The following is a 16,395-nucleotide window of genomic DNA, read 5'->3' on the forward strand; positions in this document are numbered from 1 at the left end:
CCATTCCAGGTGCCTGACCTCCCAAACTCCTGGTTGGGATTGTGGACTCAGCAGTGACCCGTCATGCCCTTCTACAGACCTTGTGTTGCTTTATCCCTGCTTCCCTTCACTCCGCATCTAAGAGGCTCCATTCATTTCTGCTGTGAGTGGATGGGGGGTGGGGCAGGATCAGCAAAGGGCTTTCCCTAGGGGAGGGGCTGAGGCCTATTTATGTATGCAGTGCTGAAGCTGGGAGGAACCTGACTGGGTTGGTGACTTGGTGGGTCAGGAGAGCATAGGGGGATACTAACGGAGATCCTTGGGATGTGTGACTCAGTGTTCCCCTCTACCAAGTATACACTTGACCTTTGAGGCTCTGAGCACAGCCTGCCCCCAGACCCATAGCAGGGGCTCCGTGGATGGAGGTGTGAATAGATGAATAAATAAATGAAGAGCAAAATCTAAGGGCTTCTGGGAACGCCAAAGATCCAAAAGGAAAGAGAGGAGAGGGGATTAAGGCAGCAGTCAGGGAAAACAGTGCGTTCTGTGGTCTGCTCGCGCTTCTGTCCCTTGACGGTCCTCTTCCCTCTTCTGCCAGCCCCTCCCACTGCTCCCCCAGTTCCTCTGGGGGATGCTGAAGGTGCAGCCTGAGAACTCTACCTGAGGAACTCTTTACAGGCACTGTCTGTGGGGTGGGAGTCGTGCTGGAGGCACGGGATGGTGGGGGAAGGCAGCTCAGCACCCAGGGGTGTTACCTATCGAACATCTGGCTCAGGCTGGGATGTAGCCCCCACAGCCTGCCCCTTGGGCTGGAGCTTGCTCCTATCCCGACAGTCCCCTCCCAGGGTGGGGCAGTGAGCTGGCAGCAGCCTCCTGGTCTTTGCGTGTACAGCTGGGGTGTGGTGGCCAGGGCTCTGACCGTGGTCATCTGCGGGAGGTCTCCTCCAGCCACTCATAGACCCTGGACTGTGGAAATGCAAACCCAAATGCTTCATAGCATGAGTGGGGAAGCAAAGGCCCAAGGAGGGGCGTCGCCTCTCTGGAGTTACCTGCAGCAGAGCGCAGAGCCAGGCCTGGCAGCTCAGCTTCCGGAGGGCCAGCTGCGGGCACACACCTGTGTTTCCTCCTTGCTTTCCTTGGCTTGTGCAATATTTCCCCCAAAATGCAAGGACTGATGAGCATCATGGGAGAAAAGTGCTGTACAAGCGTGTGTCATAGGAAGACATGAGCCTTGAAGCCGTGGAGGTTGGCCTGTTACCCAGGGAGGAGGGAGGAAGGTCCCACAAAAAGGCGTGCATTGGTTGCCCCAGAGGAGGGATCCATCTTTCCGGTTTTTTCTTAAATAATTTGTTCTCAAATTCAGGCTTGAGTTAAAACACAATGATACTCTATCTGGGAGAACACGATTCTATGAATTCTGACAGAATTTGCGCTTGCTTCTCTGTGAAAGTGCCCGGCCAGTGTCAGAGTCATGCAGCATCCTTGCATGTTGAAGGGAGTAACCGAAATGCTTGGCCACACAGAGCAGCCCCCTGCTGCGAGGGGTGGCGGTTTGTTTTTGGCCTCCAGGCTGGAAAACAGCACCATAATGAACATATGTCTTCCTCAGCCCAGGAAGGGCCCAAAAGTGGGCACCACTGTGCCCCTCATAAGGCCCCCTGCCCTCTCTCCCTCCCTCTCCCTGGCTGTAGGGAACCGGCTGGACGAAGGCTCAGACGTGGAGTCAGAACCCGACCTCCCGCTGAAGCGGAAGCAGCGTCGGAGCCGGACCACGTTCACGGCCGAGCAGCTAGAGGAGCTAGAGAAGGCCTTTGAGCGGACCCACTACCCAGACATCTACACCCGTGAGGAGCTGGCACAGAGGACCAAGCTGACCGAGGCGCGTGTCCAGGTGAGGGGTGCCGGAGTGGGGGTGTTTCCTGCTGCAGGTGCATTTCCCAGGACAGGGTAGGTGATTTCAGGGGGCGACCCCTGGAGGGGATGCTTGCTACAGGTGGTCAGGGGCCTCACGGACAGGCAACGCCAGCAGTGCCTGATGAAGAGTTCCCGGATGGTAAATGTTGGCCAACTGCAAAGGTGGACAGTCCGAGGAGAGCGGCAGGGAAGGGAAGGCAGAGGGAAGAGGGGTCTAGGAAGGGTGTGAGTCTCGTCTCCAGCTTCTGATGAGATGAGGGGAAGTGTTCTGATTGCCCGGGCTTCCTTAGGTAGGTAATGAGGTTCCCATCACCGGAAGTATGCAAGCCTCCCAGGAAGGTACATCCTGGGAGTTTGAGGAGTCAGAAAAGCAGGGGCAGACTCAAGACCTGGACACACCCCTGCCTTGTGTGTGGCTCCGCACCAGCAGAGCTATGGGAGGGGCATAGGTGGGGAGAGCAGAGCTTGCTGGGGGCAGGGATGCCCCTCTCCCCCAATCTGGGCCTCTCCCCTCCCCCTGGGCTGAGCCCTCAGATTCCTGGAAGTGCCTGGTTGTGCTCTGGTTACTAAGTCTGTGCGGGTAGGAGGGTTGGGGGTAGCCCAGCCAGTGGAAGGGGCTGAGGCTGGGAAGGGTGGAGGGAGAGCCGATGGCGTGTGATGAATGGCTCTCGGGGAACCTGCTCTTGGCTTATCTTCTTGGTGGACAGGACGGCAAGGCAGAGAGGCACCACCCCATGCTGCTCTCTGGGGGAGCTGCCATGCCAGGGAGATCGTATTCCCTGGGCACCTGATGGATGCCGCCTGTTGGCACTCGGGCTTTGCACCAATAGCCTGTCAGAGCCTCAGACCACATGGCCAGGACAGCTCAGGAATGTCCCTGAGCTACAGGTGGGCAGAGCTGGATGTGGTCATCCCCAAAAGGCCAGCATTGACTCAGAACCCAGAAGCCCTGGGAAGAAAGGGACAGTGAGCCCTCTAGGAGCCGACCCCCCACTCCCCCCCCACCCCCGTTCTCACTTCCCCTCCCCCACCCCCAGCCTGGAGGCCCTTGGCCACCTTTGAGGGAGAACCCAAGTCAGGGGTAGAGGGCAGGAGGGAGCGGGAGGGGAAGACAGGCGTTAGCAGCCAGAGTCTCCCCATCCCTGCCTCTGGAGGGTGACATCTGAGCCTGCCTGTGCCCCCAGCCTCCCCTGGTCCCTGTGCAGCTGTTCCGGGCACATTCCTGGGCTCTGTCTCATTCCCACGTCTGGCAGCTGCAGCTGGCTTCCCACCACCTTGAAGCCTGGCCGCTCCTTGTAAAATGTCCTGCTGTCAGGCTGCTGCTTTTATTGGCCCTGGGGGCCCAGAAGCAGGTGTCACTGGAGGTCCCGACAGGGAGGGGTTCTGGGAATGGAAGAGCAGCCACGCTGAGGGCCAAGGCTGACCCTCTGCACTGTGGAGGACCCCATCCCCTGCCCCCATCTCCACCCTGCATCTGCTCTTGGAACCACATACTCTTTCTCCCCACCCACCTCAGGCCAGGGCAGGGGCTACTCGCCGAACCACGGAGCTTTCTCAACAGAGAAGTCAAGGAATGAACAAAGGCTGGTCGAGGACAAAAGCCAGAGACACACCTGTTGGAGAGTTCAAGAGAGAGCCTGCAGGTCCCTGCCTCTGATCAGCGTGTCATGGGAACCCAATCAGCTTCCTTTTCTGAGACTTAGCGTCCCATCTGTAACTAGGTGGCCACCAAGACCCCATGAGTGTACAACATCCGTCCTTGCTGGCCGTCAGGGGTGCCCGTGAGGTGGTGAGATCCCAGTCACAGGAGTGTTCAAGTCAGGGCAGTTTCAATGGCCCAGGGGCCTGGAAAGTAGGTTCCTGCTGTAGGTGACAGATGGGGCAGAAACCTGGGAGGTGTACTCCCCACCCCAGCATGCCTGGGTCCTTAGTTCTGGGATTTGGCAGTCCTGTGTGTCAGCATGTGCCTGCTGGCGGCTCCTGGGAGGTGGAGGGGTGAGTGGATGATACGGAGTTGGCCAGGCACCTCGGTGTGGACTCCAGCCTCCCCGCTAGCCCTCTCTGCCTTGTCTTCATCTTCAGAGTGGCGAGGATCACAGCAGTGTCTACCGCTCTTGTGAGGAGGAAGTGCTTAAATGCAAACGCGCACACACACACACACACACACACACACACACACACACACACACAGGGTCAGGGGATTCTGGCCCACAGAGGGGCTGGTCCCTGGGCTGTTACTATGGAAACCCAGCCTGCTCTTGGTGGCTCTGGGCCTGTTGCTTGGGTGCCCATTCATTGGGTCTCACGGTGTGCCAGGAGCTTGTCGGAGGCACTGGGCACAGCATGCCACCACTGCTGCCATCGAGGAGCAGGCATTCCAGTAGACATGGAAGCAGGTGGACATGTCCCAGGCCTGCTGCCTGCCCCTGCTTCCCTCCAGCTCCACTCCCCTCCCCTTGCAGCCTGCTGGGCAGTTCATGGGCCTGAGATTCCCTCCCAGACCCTTCCCCCAACCTTTTTTTTAAGATTTTTTTTTTTTTTGAATTTGAAGGACAGTTACATAGAGAGGGAGAGAGAGAGATTGTCTGTCCGCTGGTTCACTCCCCAAATGGCTGCCATGGCTAGAGCTGAGCAGATGGGAAGCCAGGAGCCAGAAGCCTCTTTCAGGTCTTCCACATGAGTGTGGGGGTCCAAAGACTTGAGCCACCCTCTACTGCTTCCCCGGGCTATAATCAGGGACTGGATCTGAAGTGCTCAAACAGGCAGTGCCCATATGGAATTCTGGCACTGCAAGCAGAGGCTTAGCTTACAATACCATGGCAACGTCCCTTTTCCCTTTTTAAAGGCCCCCATTTTCCCAGGGGCTGGAAGATGATCCCAGCCTTGTGTGTGTCTTCCTTGGAGGGGAATGGATTCCTCGGCCGTGAGTGCCGTGGTTCTGAGCCTGTTGAGTATCTTCCAGAAACCACTGCTGCAGGTCTGAGGGGTCCTGGGGTTCCCCATTCGTCACTCAGCACCTGGGAGTTGAGCAGCTGGGCTGCAGCTTGGATGCCAGTTCAGCCCTGACTCGGAACCTGCTGTTAACTTCTTTATTGTCTCTGGATAGAGCTCCCACTTGGCAAGTGCCAGGGAACTCGCTGGTGAGACAGTCCTGAGCCAGTCCCAGGGAGCTTGCGCCCAACCCGCCACTTTTCAGCCACTCTTACCGTGCCTTGGTGGGGAGAGAGAGCTGAGAGGCGCCAAGGAAAGTAGCTTCCTGGGGACATGGTCTGATGCGGTCGTATTGGGACAGGACCCCATCTCTGCTCTTCTGTGCTACGTCAGAAGGACCAGGGGACATCCCCAACTTCGTAAGCAGTTGGTGCCTGCTGGACCCTGTGTCTGAGTTGAGTGTTAGGATTGGGATCCCACTTGGAAACCCAGCCCTGGCTTTCCAGGGATTCTAGCAGGATTCTAGGGCCTGTGTGCCTCTCCGGGGGCCTCGGCTTCCCCATCTGTAAATGGGCTGCTTGCAAGAGGTGCCAATAGCCTATCTTAGGGTAGGAGAAGTTAGAGGCTGAATTGAAACCCAGGAAGTTAGCTCCAGCGTCCTTGCTCTCCACTGACATGTTGTATTTGGTGAGAGAGGGAAGCGATGGAGAAATAGGATGTGGAAGAAGAGATGGGAAAACTGGCAGCCAAGGGCGGACCTCCTCCCTCAGGAAGTCCTCCTGGATTCTGAGAGGTGCTGTTGGAATCCCCTCCTCATGGTCTCTTGCATGACACTGCTGAGTTCACGGCACTTCTCCAGCAGCTGTGTGCACTGTGCTTGGGCAGAGGACAGCCCAGCAGCTGGGAGCCACTCAGTGCTCTTCTCAGTGTCTTTCTTAGCATAAAGTACCAGCAAGATTCTGAGATGAGAAGGAGAGAGGCCAAGAAGAGAGGGAAGGGAAGATGAGAAGGAGGAGGAAGGCTGCTTCTTTGCAAAGAGCAAAGAGGGGCCACGGGCGAGAATACCTGATGGGCACAAACTTAAGATTTGTTTATTTGAAAGATGGTGCTACAAGCGCACGTACACACAGTCGTCCGTCTGCTGGTTCACTTCCCAAGGGGCCACAATGACCGTGGCTGAGCCAGTTGAAGCCAGAAAGCAGGAGCTTCTTGCAGGTCTGTCGTGTGAGTGCAGGGGCTCAAGCACTTGGGCCATCCTCTGCTGCTTTCCTAGGTGCATGAGCAGGACTTGGAAATGGAGCAGCCAGGACTCGAACCAGCACCCATACAGGATGCTGGCGTTCTAGGCAGTAGCTTGCTGTGCCACAGCATCAGTTCCACATCCCAGTGTTATCTGTATTGTTACATTTAACAAAATCAGTGCATTCCACAATAAATATGTAAAAGTCCTTGGATAAATACATTAAAAAGATGTTTATTTTGGTGCATTTAGAAGTCTGTGCACGGGGTTTTCATAACAGGCAAATGTTTTGCTACAAGCCTTTTGAAGACCCCTGCACTGGCAGGCCATCCTTACAAAGGAAGACATCTGGGAAAAACAGGCGGGGGCCAGCGCTGCAGCATTGTGCACTAAGCTACCCCTTGTAGTATCCCATGTGGACACCTGTTGGAGTCCTGGCTGCTCCATTTTTGATCCAGCTCTGTGCTAGCCTTGGAAAGCAGTGGAAGATGGCCCAAGTGCTCATGGGAGGAAACACAAAATAGGAACCCTCCTGGGAGAAGGCAGGGAATGTGCCTGGTTCTAAGTGAGGTGCAGATTTCGGAGCCAAGCAGGGAACTCATTTCAGCTGAGCCCCCAAAGCCCTGACCCAGGAGGCTTGCACATCTAGGTGAAGGGCAGGAGAAAGGCCCGCCTGGTTCAGGCTTGAACCTCAGCTGTCTGTCCCTGACCAGCTATGTGGCTGTGGGTAGGCTCTTTAGTCTCGGTTGGCCTTGGTTTCTCCATCTGTACAGTGGGACTCAGGAAGAGGAATTTCGGAGGGTAGAGATGGACAGACAGGTGCATGCTTGCCCAGTGCAGGGAGGAGAGAGATTCAGAGAGGTTGGGTTGCTTTTCTGCCGCTGCTTCATAACCCCTGGGTATGTATTTCCTGTTTCAAAGGGGGCCCTAGGCTGGGTCCTGGGCTCTACCTGTGCATCTTGAGTTGCAAGGCAGGTGAGTTCTGGGTGTGCCACTTGTTTTTCTCCCCGGGGGCTTGCTGGAGGAGGTAGGGGAATGACACTTTGGGGTGTGGTCAGCCCTGCTATGGGAAGATCTCTGGGCCCCAAGGCCCACAGATGTCACTGGACCAGCGATTTGCCCTGTCCAGGGCCAAGCCCCTGCTCTCTCTGGGTCTTAGGTTCTTTGCCTCTAGAGTGGGCTGTGGCAGGGGAGGAGGCGTGGCCTGGCGCACTCATCCTGCTGCGTTCCAGCTTTCCACTGGGAGCCAGGCTGAGGGTCTGGTCCTGTCTGATCTCAACTCAACCCAACCCAACCAAACCCCCCAGGTCTGGTTCAGCAACCGCCGTGCCCGTTGGCGTAAGCAGGCAGGGGCCAACCAACTGGCTGCTTTCAACCACCTTCTGCCAGGAGGCTTCCCACCCACCGGCATGCCCACGCTGCCACCCTACCAGCTGCCGGACTCCACCTATTCCACCTCCAGCATCTCCCAGGGTGAGTGCACTGCCCCTCCCAAGCCTGCGACTGTTTCTCTGCTTTCAAGTGGACAGACAAAAAGATGCAACCTTGCCCTTGAACTTCACGGCTCTGCCCACAGACCACAGCCCCTCCCCTGGGACCAGTAGGCAGCCACCGTGCACCTGTCTGTCCCCAGCTTCCCACACTGTAGAGTGACCAGGGTCTCTCTGGGAATTATATTGAAATACTGTTGGTGTGCGTTTGGGGATGGAGCTGGGGGGGGCACAGGCTCAGGATTCAGCACTCTGCCAGGCTGTGGGTCCATGGACTATGCTGTGAGTACTGAAGATCGCAGCAGCTGGTCAGAGGGTGGAGAGCAGCCCAAGGATGCAGGGAGGCCATCAGAATGTCCTTCAAGGTCACTGGGGCTGCATGGAGTCACAGCTTGTGGTGTAAACAAATGCATTTGTGGATTTGAATAGAAGAGACAAACAGATCTGCTAGTTTACTCCCCAAGTCACGCAAGAGTCGGTGCGGGGCCAGGCTGAAGCCAGGACCCAGGGACTTTTAGCCGGATCTTCCCTGTGAGTGGCAGGGGCCCACGTACTTGGATCATTCTTCGCTGCTTCCCTAAGCAAATTAGCAGGGAGCTGGGTTGGAAGCGGAGCAGCTGGGATTTAAATCGGCACCACCCTATGAAATGCCCTTGGTGTAAACACTGACTTAGCCCACTGCATAGCTATGCCCTCCTGATGATTTTTAAATGAGAGAGTGGTGTGTGTGTGTGTGTGTGTGTGTGTGTGTGTGTGTGTGTGTGTGTATGGTGAGAGGATATGGAATAATTATTTTAGATTAAATTGGTTTCTAATTGGTGCCCAATAAAAGTTTACAAAAGGGCTTTAATAATGTTCTGCTATTTTTGCTGCTCTGATGAAGCAGAACTGCTAGGAGCAGAAACAGCTGTGCAAACTCTGGTCCTGTCTGTTCTAGGTGTGGCTTCTGGATGAGCTACTGGGTGCCAAGCATTGAGGCAATGAGCGGGTATATAGTAACTGTGTGGCTGCCAGGCAGAACCAGGCAATCCCTAGTTCCCTGTTGCCAGTGGGCTGCTCCCATCCCACATGCCTGGCAGAGAAGGTTTGTGGTTTGCCTTTGCCGGCCCATGTGGGAAGCCCCATGCTCAAGATTTCTCTTGGGTGTCTCCACAGACGGGGGCAGCACAGTGCACCGGCCCCAGCCCCTCCCGCCATCCACCATGCACCAGGGTGGGCTGGCTGCAGCTGCAGCGGCTGCTGACACCAGCTCAGCATACGGAGCCCGCCACAGCTTCTCCAGCTACTCCGACAGCTTCATGAACCCGGCGGCGACCTCCAACCACATGAATCCAGTCAGCAACGGCCTGTCTCCCCAGGTAGGTGGCTACCCCTCCACCCTGGGTCACCTCGCTTGACACTGTTGCCAGCCTGGCCAGCCCTATTACACACAGGTGCCTGTCAGAATTCTCTGGTCCCTGTGGAACCATTGATTCTTGGTACATTTTTAAAAAGATGTCTTTATATATTTGAAAGGCAGAGCGACAGGAGAGGGAGAAATAGATTTTCCACCTGCTGGTTCACTTCCAAAATGATACAACAGTTGGGGCTGGGCAGAGGCCAAAACCAGGAGCCAGGAACTTCTCGGGGTCTCCTATGTGAGTAGCACATGGGCCATCTTCTGTTGCCTCCCTGGATCAGAAGTGGAGAGACCAGGACTTGAATCTGTACTCTGAAATGTGATGCTGATGTCCCAAGCAGAGGTTTAACATGCTGAGCTGTGATGCTGGCTCCTGGCTCTTGATACCTGGGAGAGGTTTGGGTGGGATGTGGGGATGCCCCCTCCATCTTCAGTTTTTTGTACCCATGATCCTTTGCCCTGAGTTTGTCTTCCTCAAGCTGCCAAGTGGATGCTTGTGTATCTGTATTTCTCACCATGCAGAGAGAGAGAGAGAGAAAGAGAGAGAGAGAGATTATATTGGAAACTTGCACCTGGCATGATGGCACCCCATTTAGAAAGCTGGCTAGCGCCCACCTCTGACTGTAAGGTCTGTGCACACCGGGCATTTTCAGATGGGTGGTGGCTGCCACACATCATTTCCTGTCTGACGCCAACTATGTTTAAAGATTTGTTCTCCAGCCGAGTCCTTTCTGTGCCCCATCTGCTGCATTTCCGGAGGGGACCGATCCATGGTGAAGGCAGGGCCCAGGTCTGTTGGTGGAGCCCAGTCCCAAAGGGAATCAGCTGGGATTCACTCTGATTGGATCTTTGCAAGTCTGTTCCCTGGACGTGATTGGCTGAGTTGCTTACTGCCTCCTGGTGTTTCTCGAAGCCTCAGGACCTGCCTGCAGGATTCAGCAGGGTGCTTCTGGGGCTTGGGGGGTCTCACTGGTGCATTTGGGAAGCAGACCCAGGAATGGATTTGAGGAGATGATGATCTCATTCATGTGACGCCAGCAGGGTCCGTAATATCCAGTGTTGGGGGAGGGTGAGAAATCAATTGTGAGGTTGCCTCATCTGCCAACTCCACATGTGTGCAGTTGGGAGTGTGCTACCTGCTACGCCACCTGCTCTGTACTGCGGGCTGTGTTGTAGGAAGTGAGCCCTTTGGGATGGGTGCAACCCCAGCTCCGCTGTGCAGGGCCTCGGCTTGTTGCCTGCTAAACACCTCTTAACCAGGAGTGTTTGCGTCATTGAATGAACTCAAAGTCAAGCAAAAGCTCTCTCGTCCTGCTGCACAACATAGTTAATCTAGGAAACTCACTGCCTAGCTATAAGAAAGTCCAGTGGGAGCCACGAGCTACACCCTGTGGGCCACATCTACCCAGTGGCCTGCTTTGTTGATAAAGTTCTATTGGTGCACAGCTAGGTCTATTCACAAGGGGTGCTTTGGTGCTGTCACACCAAGCTTGGCTCCCAAAGAGACCTTTTGCGCACAAAATCTGAAATAGTTACTGGCTGATCCTTAGAAGAAAAAAGTGCCAATGCTGTTGCAAAGTGTTGTGTGATTGGCTGAGTTGCTCACTGCCTTCTGGTACTTTCTGGTACTTTCTTGGGCCAGCTCTTCAGACTGCCAGTGTGAGCCCATGTGGCAGAGGGCTTGCTGCATCTCTGTCCCTGGTGGGAAGACCTAGAGCACATTCCTTCCACTCTGTGCCTCGGTCTCTTGTCCCTGGAAGGTGACTCATTGGAATGTGACTCAACCCCCCCCCCCCACCAGAGGGAGAGCCATGGAAGCCCTTAGCTTGGGCACTGAGGGGGCACCTGATGGCAATGCCCCCTGGGATCCCTGTGACAGCCTCATGCCACTGGCTGGCCTTGCCAGGCCACCCCCACTCTCACTAGGGTCCCATACAGCACAGCCTACAGGCCAGAACGTTTTCTCAAGGGCACCAATTGACTGGGTCGCTTTGGGTTCAAGGTTATGGCTTCCGTCTCATGTGTCCAAGAATCGGACAAGCTGACCTTTGAGGGGACACAGTCCGGACCTGGCTTTGTGGTATGGAGCAAGTGCTAGTGACAGCCTCACAGAGCTGAGTCCCTTTGGGCAGCTGTCTCCCTCAGTGGACCAGGCGCTGGTCCACACTGGCCAGGCCGGAGCGAGCTATCCAGGGTGTGGATGCCTTGCTCCCAGCCTGTCCCCTTGTGGTCTGCAGTTTATTCCCCCAAACAAGATTTTTAATCCCTGGGCAGAGGAAAGATTAGATTGGAGGTCTCAGGCTTTCTGAATGAGGTTTAGGAATGGGATTAAAGGGGGAAGAGGAGGGAAAAACACGCATGGGTGTGAGCAGGTGGATTGGGAGAAGGGACCTTGATCTAGGGGTTTGAAGGCTTTGGAGTGGGGTGTTGTGTTTGGTTTGCTGTGTCTGGGAATCCTTGGGACTGACTTTCATGCACTGCCATGCCCAGCATCTCCCTAACCCCAGATACCTCCCCCTTGCCCATCGGGGACCAGGGGCTGGCAGCACATGATGAACTGGGGACCCTTGAGGGTTTGCCACCACAGGTGTGACTGGGGCAAGGGAAGCTGGAGGTGAGCAACTGCCTTGCCTCTCCACATCCTCTCTTCCCGGCAGCAGGGTCTCCCTGAGCCTCTGTGAGTGACTGACAGGAAGAGGATGGCCTTTGCACTTGGGGTACGTCCCTTTCCCAGGATTACAAGCGGCCCACACTATCACAGGAGAGCTTGGACCTTGAAACCTGAGGGAGATTTTGTTCTTGTAAAAGCCAAGAGGGGCTGCAGCTGGGAGTATGAAGCTGGGGCTCTCGGAGCACCTGGCAAGACCCAACAGTGGCTTACAGATGCACCTGGGGAAGCATGCCCCTCCCAACGGTGGCCTCAGGTCCTTGTCTCAAACCAGTGTGTGGAATAGAGACCGCATAGCCTCTGGGGTCCATGGAGAGACTGCCCAACAAGACTTGTCGGAAAAGCATGTAGTCCCTTAGCTCTGAGCCTGTGCCCTGAGTACCTTGTGCCAGGCTCTGTCCCAGGTGCTTGGCGTGAAGTCCATGGACATCAGACAAAACTTCCCTTGCTAGTGGCACTCACGGGATAGACAGTCAACACGGTCACAAAGCAGTCTACCCAGTGTGCTGAACGCCGACGTCAAGAAGGGGGAATCCTGTGGCGTCCGGACCTGGTTCTGAGCATTTTGTAGTTGGTCATCTATCTGCATACAGGGTCACAAATGAGGCCCAGTCCTGCCACAGATCTGACCTTTCACCTCAGTGGAGGGAGGAGCCCATTCCGTCACTTTTGGGGAGAGACCAGGGGCATTGTTGAGTCACAAGGTAGATCTCGGTCATCCCCCCCGTAATCCCCACAGCCCCCACACTGCAGCCTTTTGAGACCAGGGACCCAGCGCTGCGTCCGTGGAGAAGCCCTGTCCATGCACTGGTTTCCCCTGCAGAGAGCAAGGCAAGGCGGCTTGCCCGTGTTGGCACCTGGCCTGTCCCGGACCCTGCCCCATATGCTGTCCTCTGTTTTTGGTTGAGGCTTACTGCTTGCTTGGCAAATGACTCTTGGAAGGCAACTCAGGGCAGCTGAGGACAAAGGATGCCCTTTGTGACATGGATATTTTGAGTACCATGGTCCCAGCAGACTGACCGCTGCATACCAATCCCTGTCCAGGAATGGCAAGCAGGACACTCTCTGAGTGGGGTGGGGCGATGGCAGATATGTCCAGGATGTGTCAGATGTGCCTGATGGCAGAGACACTGTTCTGTCTTGGTGAGTTCCCAGGGACAGTTTCAGCGCACCCATGGGTGCAGGATCTTACATCAGCACCTGCTTGTCGCAGGCATTCAGGCCCACAATACTTCTGCACCCGGGGAAGCCCAATGAGGCTGTGGGACTTGCTGAAGGCCACAGAGTTCCTGAGTGGCAGGGATGGGACGCCACCAGCCAGGAGCCACACGGTCTCTGAACCCGCGGCAGGGTAAGAGGGGCCCTAAGTGATGCCCTCACATGCTGGGCACCACGGAGTCCCTATGTGCCTCCTCCTCTCCTCTCTTCTCCTTTGTTCCCGCCCCATTAAGGGATGACACTGCTTCCGTAATAAGCATTTAAAATGAGTATTGCTGGACCAGGGACGAGGAAGGAGGAGGGAGTGAGAGATTTGTAGGCAGGAAGATGGGGAGGGGGATCGTGGGGTGTTAAATAGCCCAGAATTTTTAAAAAACTGATGCAAATCATTGGTAGGAGAGAAAATTATGTGCAATTACGTTGTGATATTGGAAGGTTTTTGCCTAGCCCAGGCAACAAGATCTCATTAACAAGCAGAAAATAAGATTGAAATGGTGTGTAAAAGAGCTGAAAAATGAATTTGAATGCTGCGTTTGTCCACAATTACCCCCTCCTTCACACATATTTTATTGCAATTTTTTTATTATTCTTAATCTCTGCATTCCTCAAAGCAGATTGGGGACATCCTGGCATTACCGGGGCGTCAGGAGGAGGCGCAGGGGATTTCCTGCCCCCTGAAAGGAGACCCCTTGTGCACACATCCTCCAAGACTGGGTTGTGGAAGGATCAGAATTCATTTCTCCGGCTTAGCAGGTTGTAGGAACACGGGGCTTTCGCCCTGACCCACGCTCCCCTGCGCCCCGCCTGGTCTTACTTGTTCCTCCCTCCCTGGGTGACTTTCCTTGGCTGCCCGCTTGCTTCCTGCTGCCTTCTTGGGGTCTCCTTTAAGCCCTTGCTTCATCCAGAGGCCTGACTCTCAGGCTTTGCTCTGGAAGCGAGCCTGGAGCAAGAGAACCTGTGAGACACCTGCCAGCCAGCAGCATGGAGTCCGGATTCTGGTTCGGCCATGTTGACTGCTTTGCTGTGTGACCCTGGACTCTTGCTTAGCCTCTCTGGGCTTCCTTTACCTTGTCTGAAAATGAGGGTGGTACTCCCTGCTTCTCAGGAGGAGCTACGAGTTCCTAGGGAATGTCTGAGTCAAGTGCTTGGGATGCAGCTGGTGCATAATAAACGTACATTCTTTCTATGCCCTCCTCCATCTTGGCCCTGGCCCCTAACTCTGACTCACTTCTCCTCTCCTCTCTGTGGCCCTCTTTGCGCAGCTGGGAAATGTTCCAGTTGGTCTCCTGTCCTGGGGCCATGCAGGCCTCTGCTGCCCGCAGGTTGAGGAAGAGGAGATGTCTTGGTGCAGGTGGAAGCGTAGGAGGAGGATCTCCTCACTGTCCCCACCCTTGGGCTGGACGAGGTGGACATGACTCAGGCTTGAAGGCCATGGCTCTGAGTGACTTTTTCCCAGGGTCAGGAGGAAGCTCACTGAGTCCACGCCCCATACACCCACGCTATCCCTCCTCACCATGGCTGGTGGGGGTGAGGTCAGGGTACGTTGGTGGAAGAGGCCAGGTCTGTGTGACTGAGTTTCCTTGGAGCCACGGCTAGGCGGCTGTTCTCTGTATCTGCCTTCCCCAGCCACTTTCACTGTGCCCTGTAAGAGTCCAGCTGCAGAGCCTGCCTTCCTCCCCCACTCCAGCCCTGAACATGGTACACATCAGAGGATGCGCCTGCCCGGTTCACTCTGGTCTCCAAATCCCTGTCCTTTTGCTCCTGGCCAGGCAGCCCCAGGCCACAGCTGAACTGCCCTTGGCAGTGGTGACTCCGGGAGGTGGCTTTCATCCTGGGCCCTGGGCATCCTCGAGCCCGCCCAGGACAGGGCCTGCCAAGATGCTGCCCTGGAGGCCGCACCGCCTTTGTCCACGCTTCACCTCCCTCGGTGGGAAAGGCTGAGCTATTTTCCCCGGCGGTCCCCAGCAAGCAGAACCACCTGCCGGTGTCCGTCAAGGCTCCAGCTGCAGCCTGCGGGAGAGGCCCGACCCCTGTGAAAGTGGAGCCCTGTTTATGTCTCTGGCTTCCTCACCCCCATTTCCGGGGGGCGGTGCAGAGAGAAACAGCTCTTCCTGGGCAGCATGACTGGGCTGGGAGCGGGAACTTTCCAGGCCTTGCCCACATTGGGATGTGGGGGTGATACTGGGTGCCTTGGTCACTGCAGGAGAAAGAGGAGGGCAAGGCTGGCCTTTCCTACTTCCTTATAGGGCCGGGGTGGGGGGATAGTGGGGGTCTGAGTCCCCCTCCCAGTGCCTGAGCAGGAGATGGGGGTCTTTTTAGTGTCCGCCTCTGGACCACTAGGACCTCTGCATCCATTCACCGCACACCTGGGTAAGGTGTCGCAGGAACTCATCTCTGATCTGCCCCTTTGCCTGGGCAGAGTGAAGGCCCAGTTGTACAGGCAGGGAGAAAAGCCTGCTTGACATGGCATGGGACAAATCTGGAGGTTTCCAAGTCTTAACCACTCTCGGCGTGTGATGACTGATCCTGGTGACATGTAACTCAGAATCTGGCACGTAGTAGGCCAGCAACAGCTGTCGATAAGCTCCAGGGTACACGGCAGCTCTGTTGAATCCCAGCTGTGTCTTGTCCCGAGAGGATTCAGGCCATCCATGGGTTGTTCAGTTTCCACTTGACTGTCAGCACGTGGGAGCCCCTTTGAATTCACTTAGGAACACAGCACACAGGGCAGCTGGAAAACATGCATGGCTGTTTGAGCTCTTGCAAAGTGTATTTTGGGGAAACAGACATCGCCTCACCAAACGATCTGTTGTAGAAACTACTATGAAAAGTTGAAGGAAGTGCAGAGGGTATGGTGAGGAGCAGAGGTGTGGCCAGGGAGGACTTCCTGGAGGAGGGGTCCTGAAGGGGAGCCAGAAGCCAGGGATGCTGTGGATGCCAGAGCAGTCGCTGGTAGAGAGGCATCACAGCAGGACAATCTTGTGGTCCAGGGCTCAAATTCTCCTCAGTCACTTACAGCTGTGTGATCACAAGCAAGCGACGCAAGCTTGTGGACCTGTTTCTTCATCATCAGTGGGATCCTGTTGCATTGACCTTGCACGCAGTGCTGTGAGAAGTAGATGAGGCTGAGGAATGCCCAGGACGAGGCCTGGCACACGGCAGGAGCTTAATCCTGTGCCCATTCCCCACTCCCTGCTTCTCCGAGCCCCGAACAAAAGCTGGGTCATTGAAACCTTGCTGGGTTTCACTGCGTTTCTGAACCTGGAGGTCAGGGCTAGTCCCTGGGGTGGGAAACCAGGAGACCTGAGCTCCCTGGGGCGCTGCCTGTCTCTGCTCTGTGCCGTCTCAGTAGCTGCCTGCCTGTGTGGGGGCTCAGTCCCCATCTGTGCAGTACAGAGGTGGCCTGGAAGCAGAGCGCCACTGGTCCCAGTTGCTCACAGTCTGCGGGGCCTGTGCCAACACAGGAGCCCCAGCCTCTCGGCTGCGTGGGCAGGGCCCAGGCCTCTCAGGCCCTTGTCCTGCTGCACCCCATTCCCTGCCTCCTGGGGGCCCCTCC

The 16,395-nt window shown here is 55.9% G+C and overlaps 1 protein-coding gene across 1 annotated transcript in view; it reads left to right on the forward strand.

Annotated features, from left to right (window-relative positions):
* Window positions 1-16,395, forward strand: part of PAX7 (paired box 7) — an 89,339-nt gene that overhangs the window by 49,661 nt on the left and 23,283 nt on the right. The window contains exons 5-7 of the mRNA XM_004592318.2: window positions 1,671-1,870; window positions 7,372-7,537; window positions 8,710-8,912. Coding sequence (XP_004592375.2) covers window positions 1,671-1,870; window positions 7,372-7,537; window positions 8,710-8,912 — 569 coding nt within the window. The remainder of the gene's footprint in view (window positions 1-1,670; window positions 1,871-7,371; window positions 7,538-8,709; window positions 8,913-16,395) is intronic.

The sequence above is a fragment of the Ochotona princeps genome, chromosome 2 (genome assembly GCF_030435755.1).
Source record: "Ochotona princeps isolate mOchPri1 chromosome 2, mOchPri1.hap1, whole genome shotgun sequence".
NCBI lineage: Eukaryota > Metazoa > Chordata > Mammalia > Lagomorpha > Ochotonidae > Ochotona > Ochotona princeps.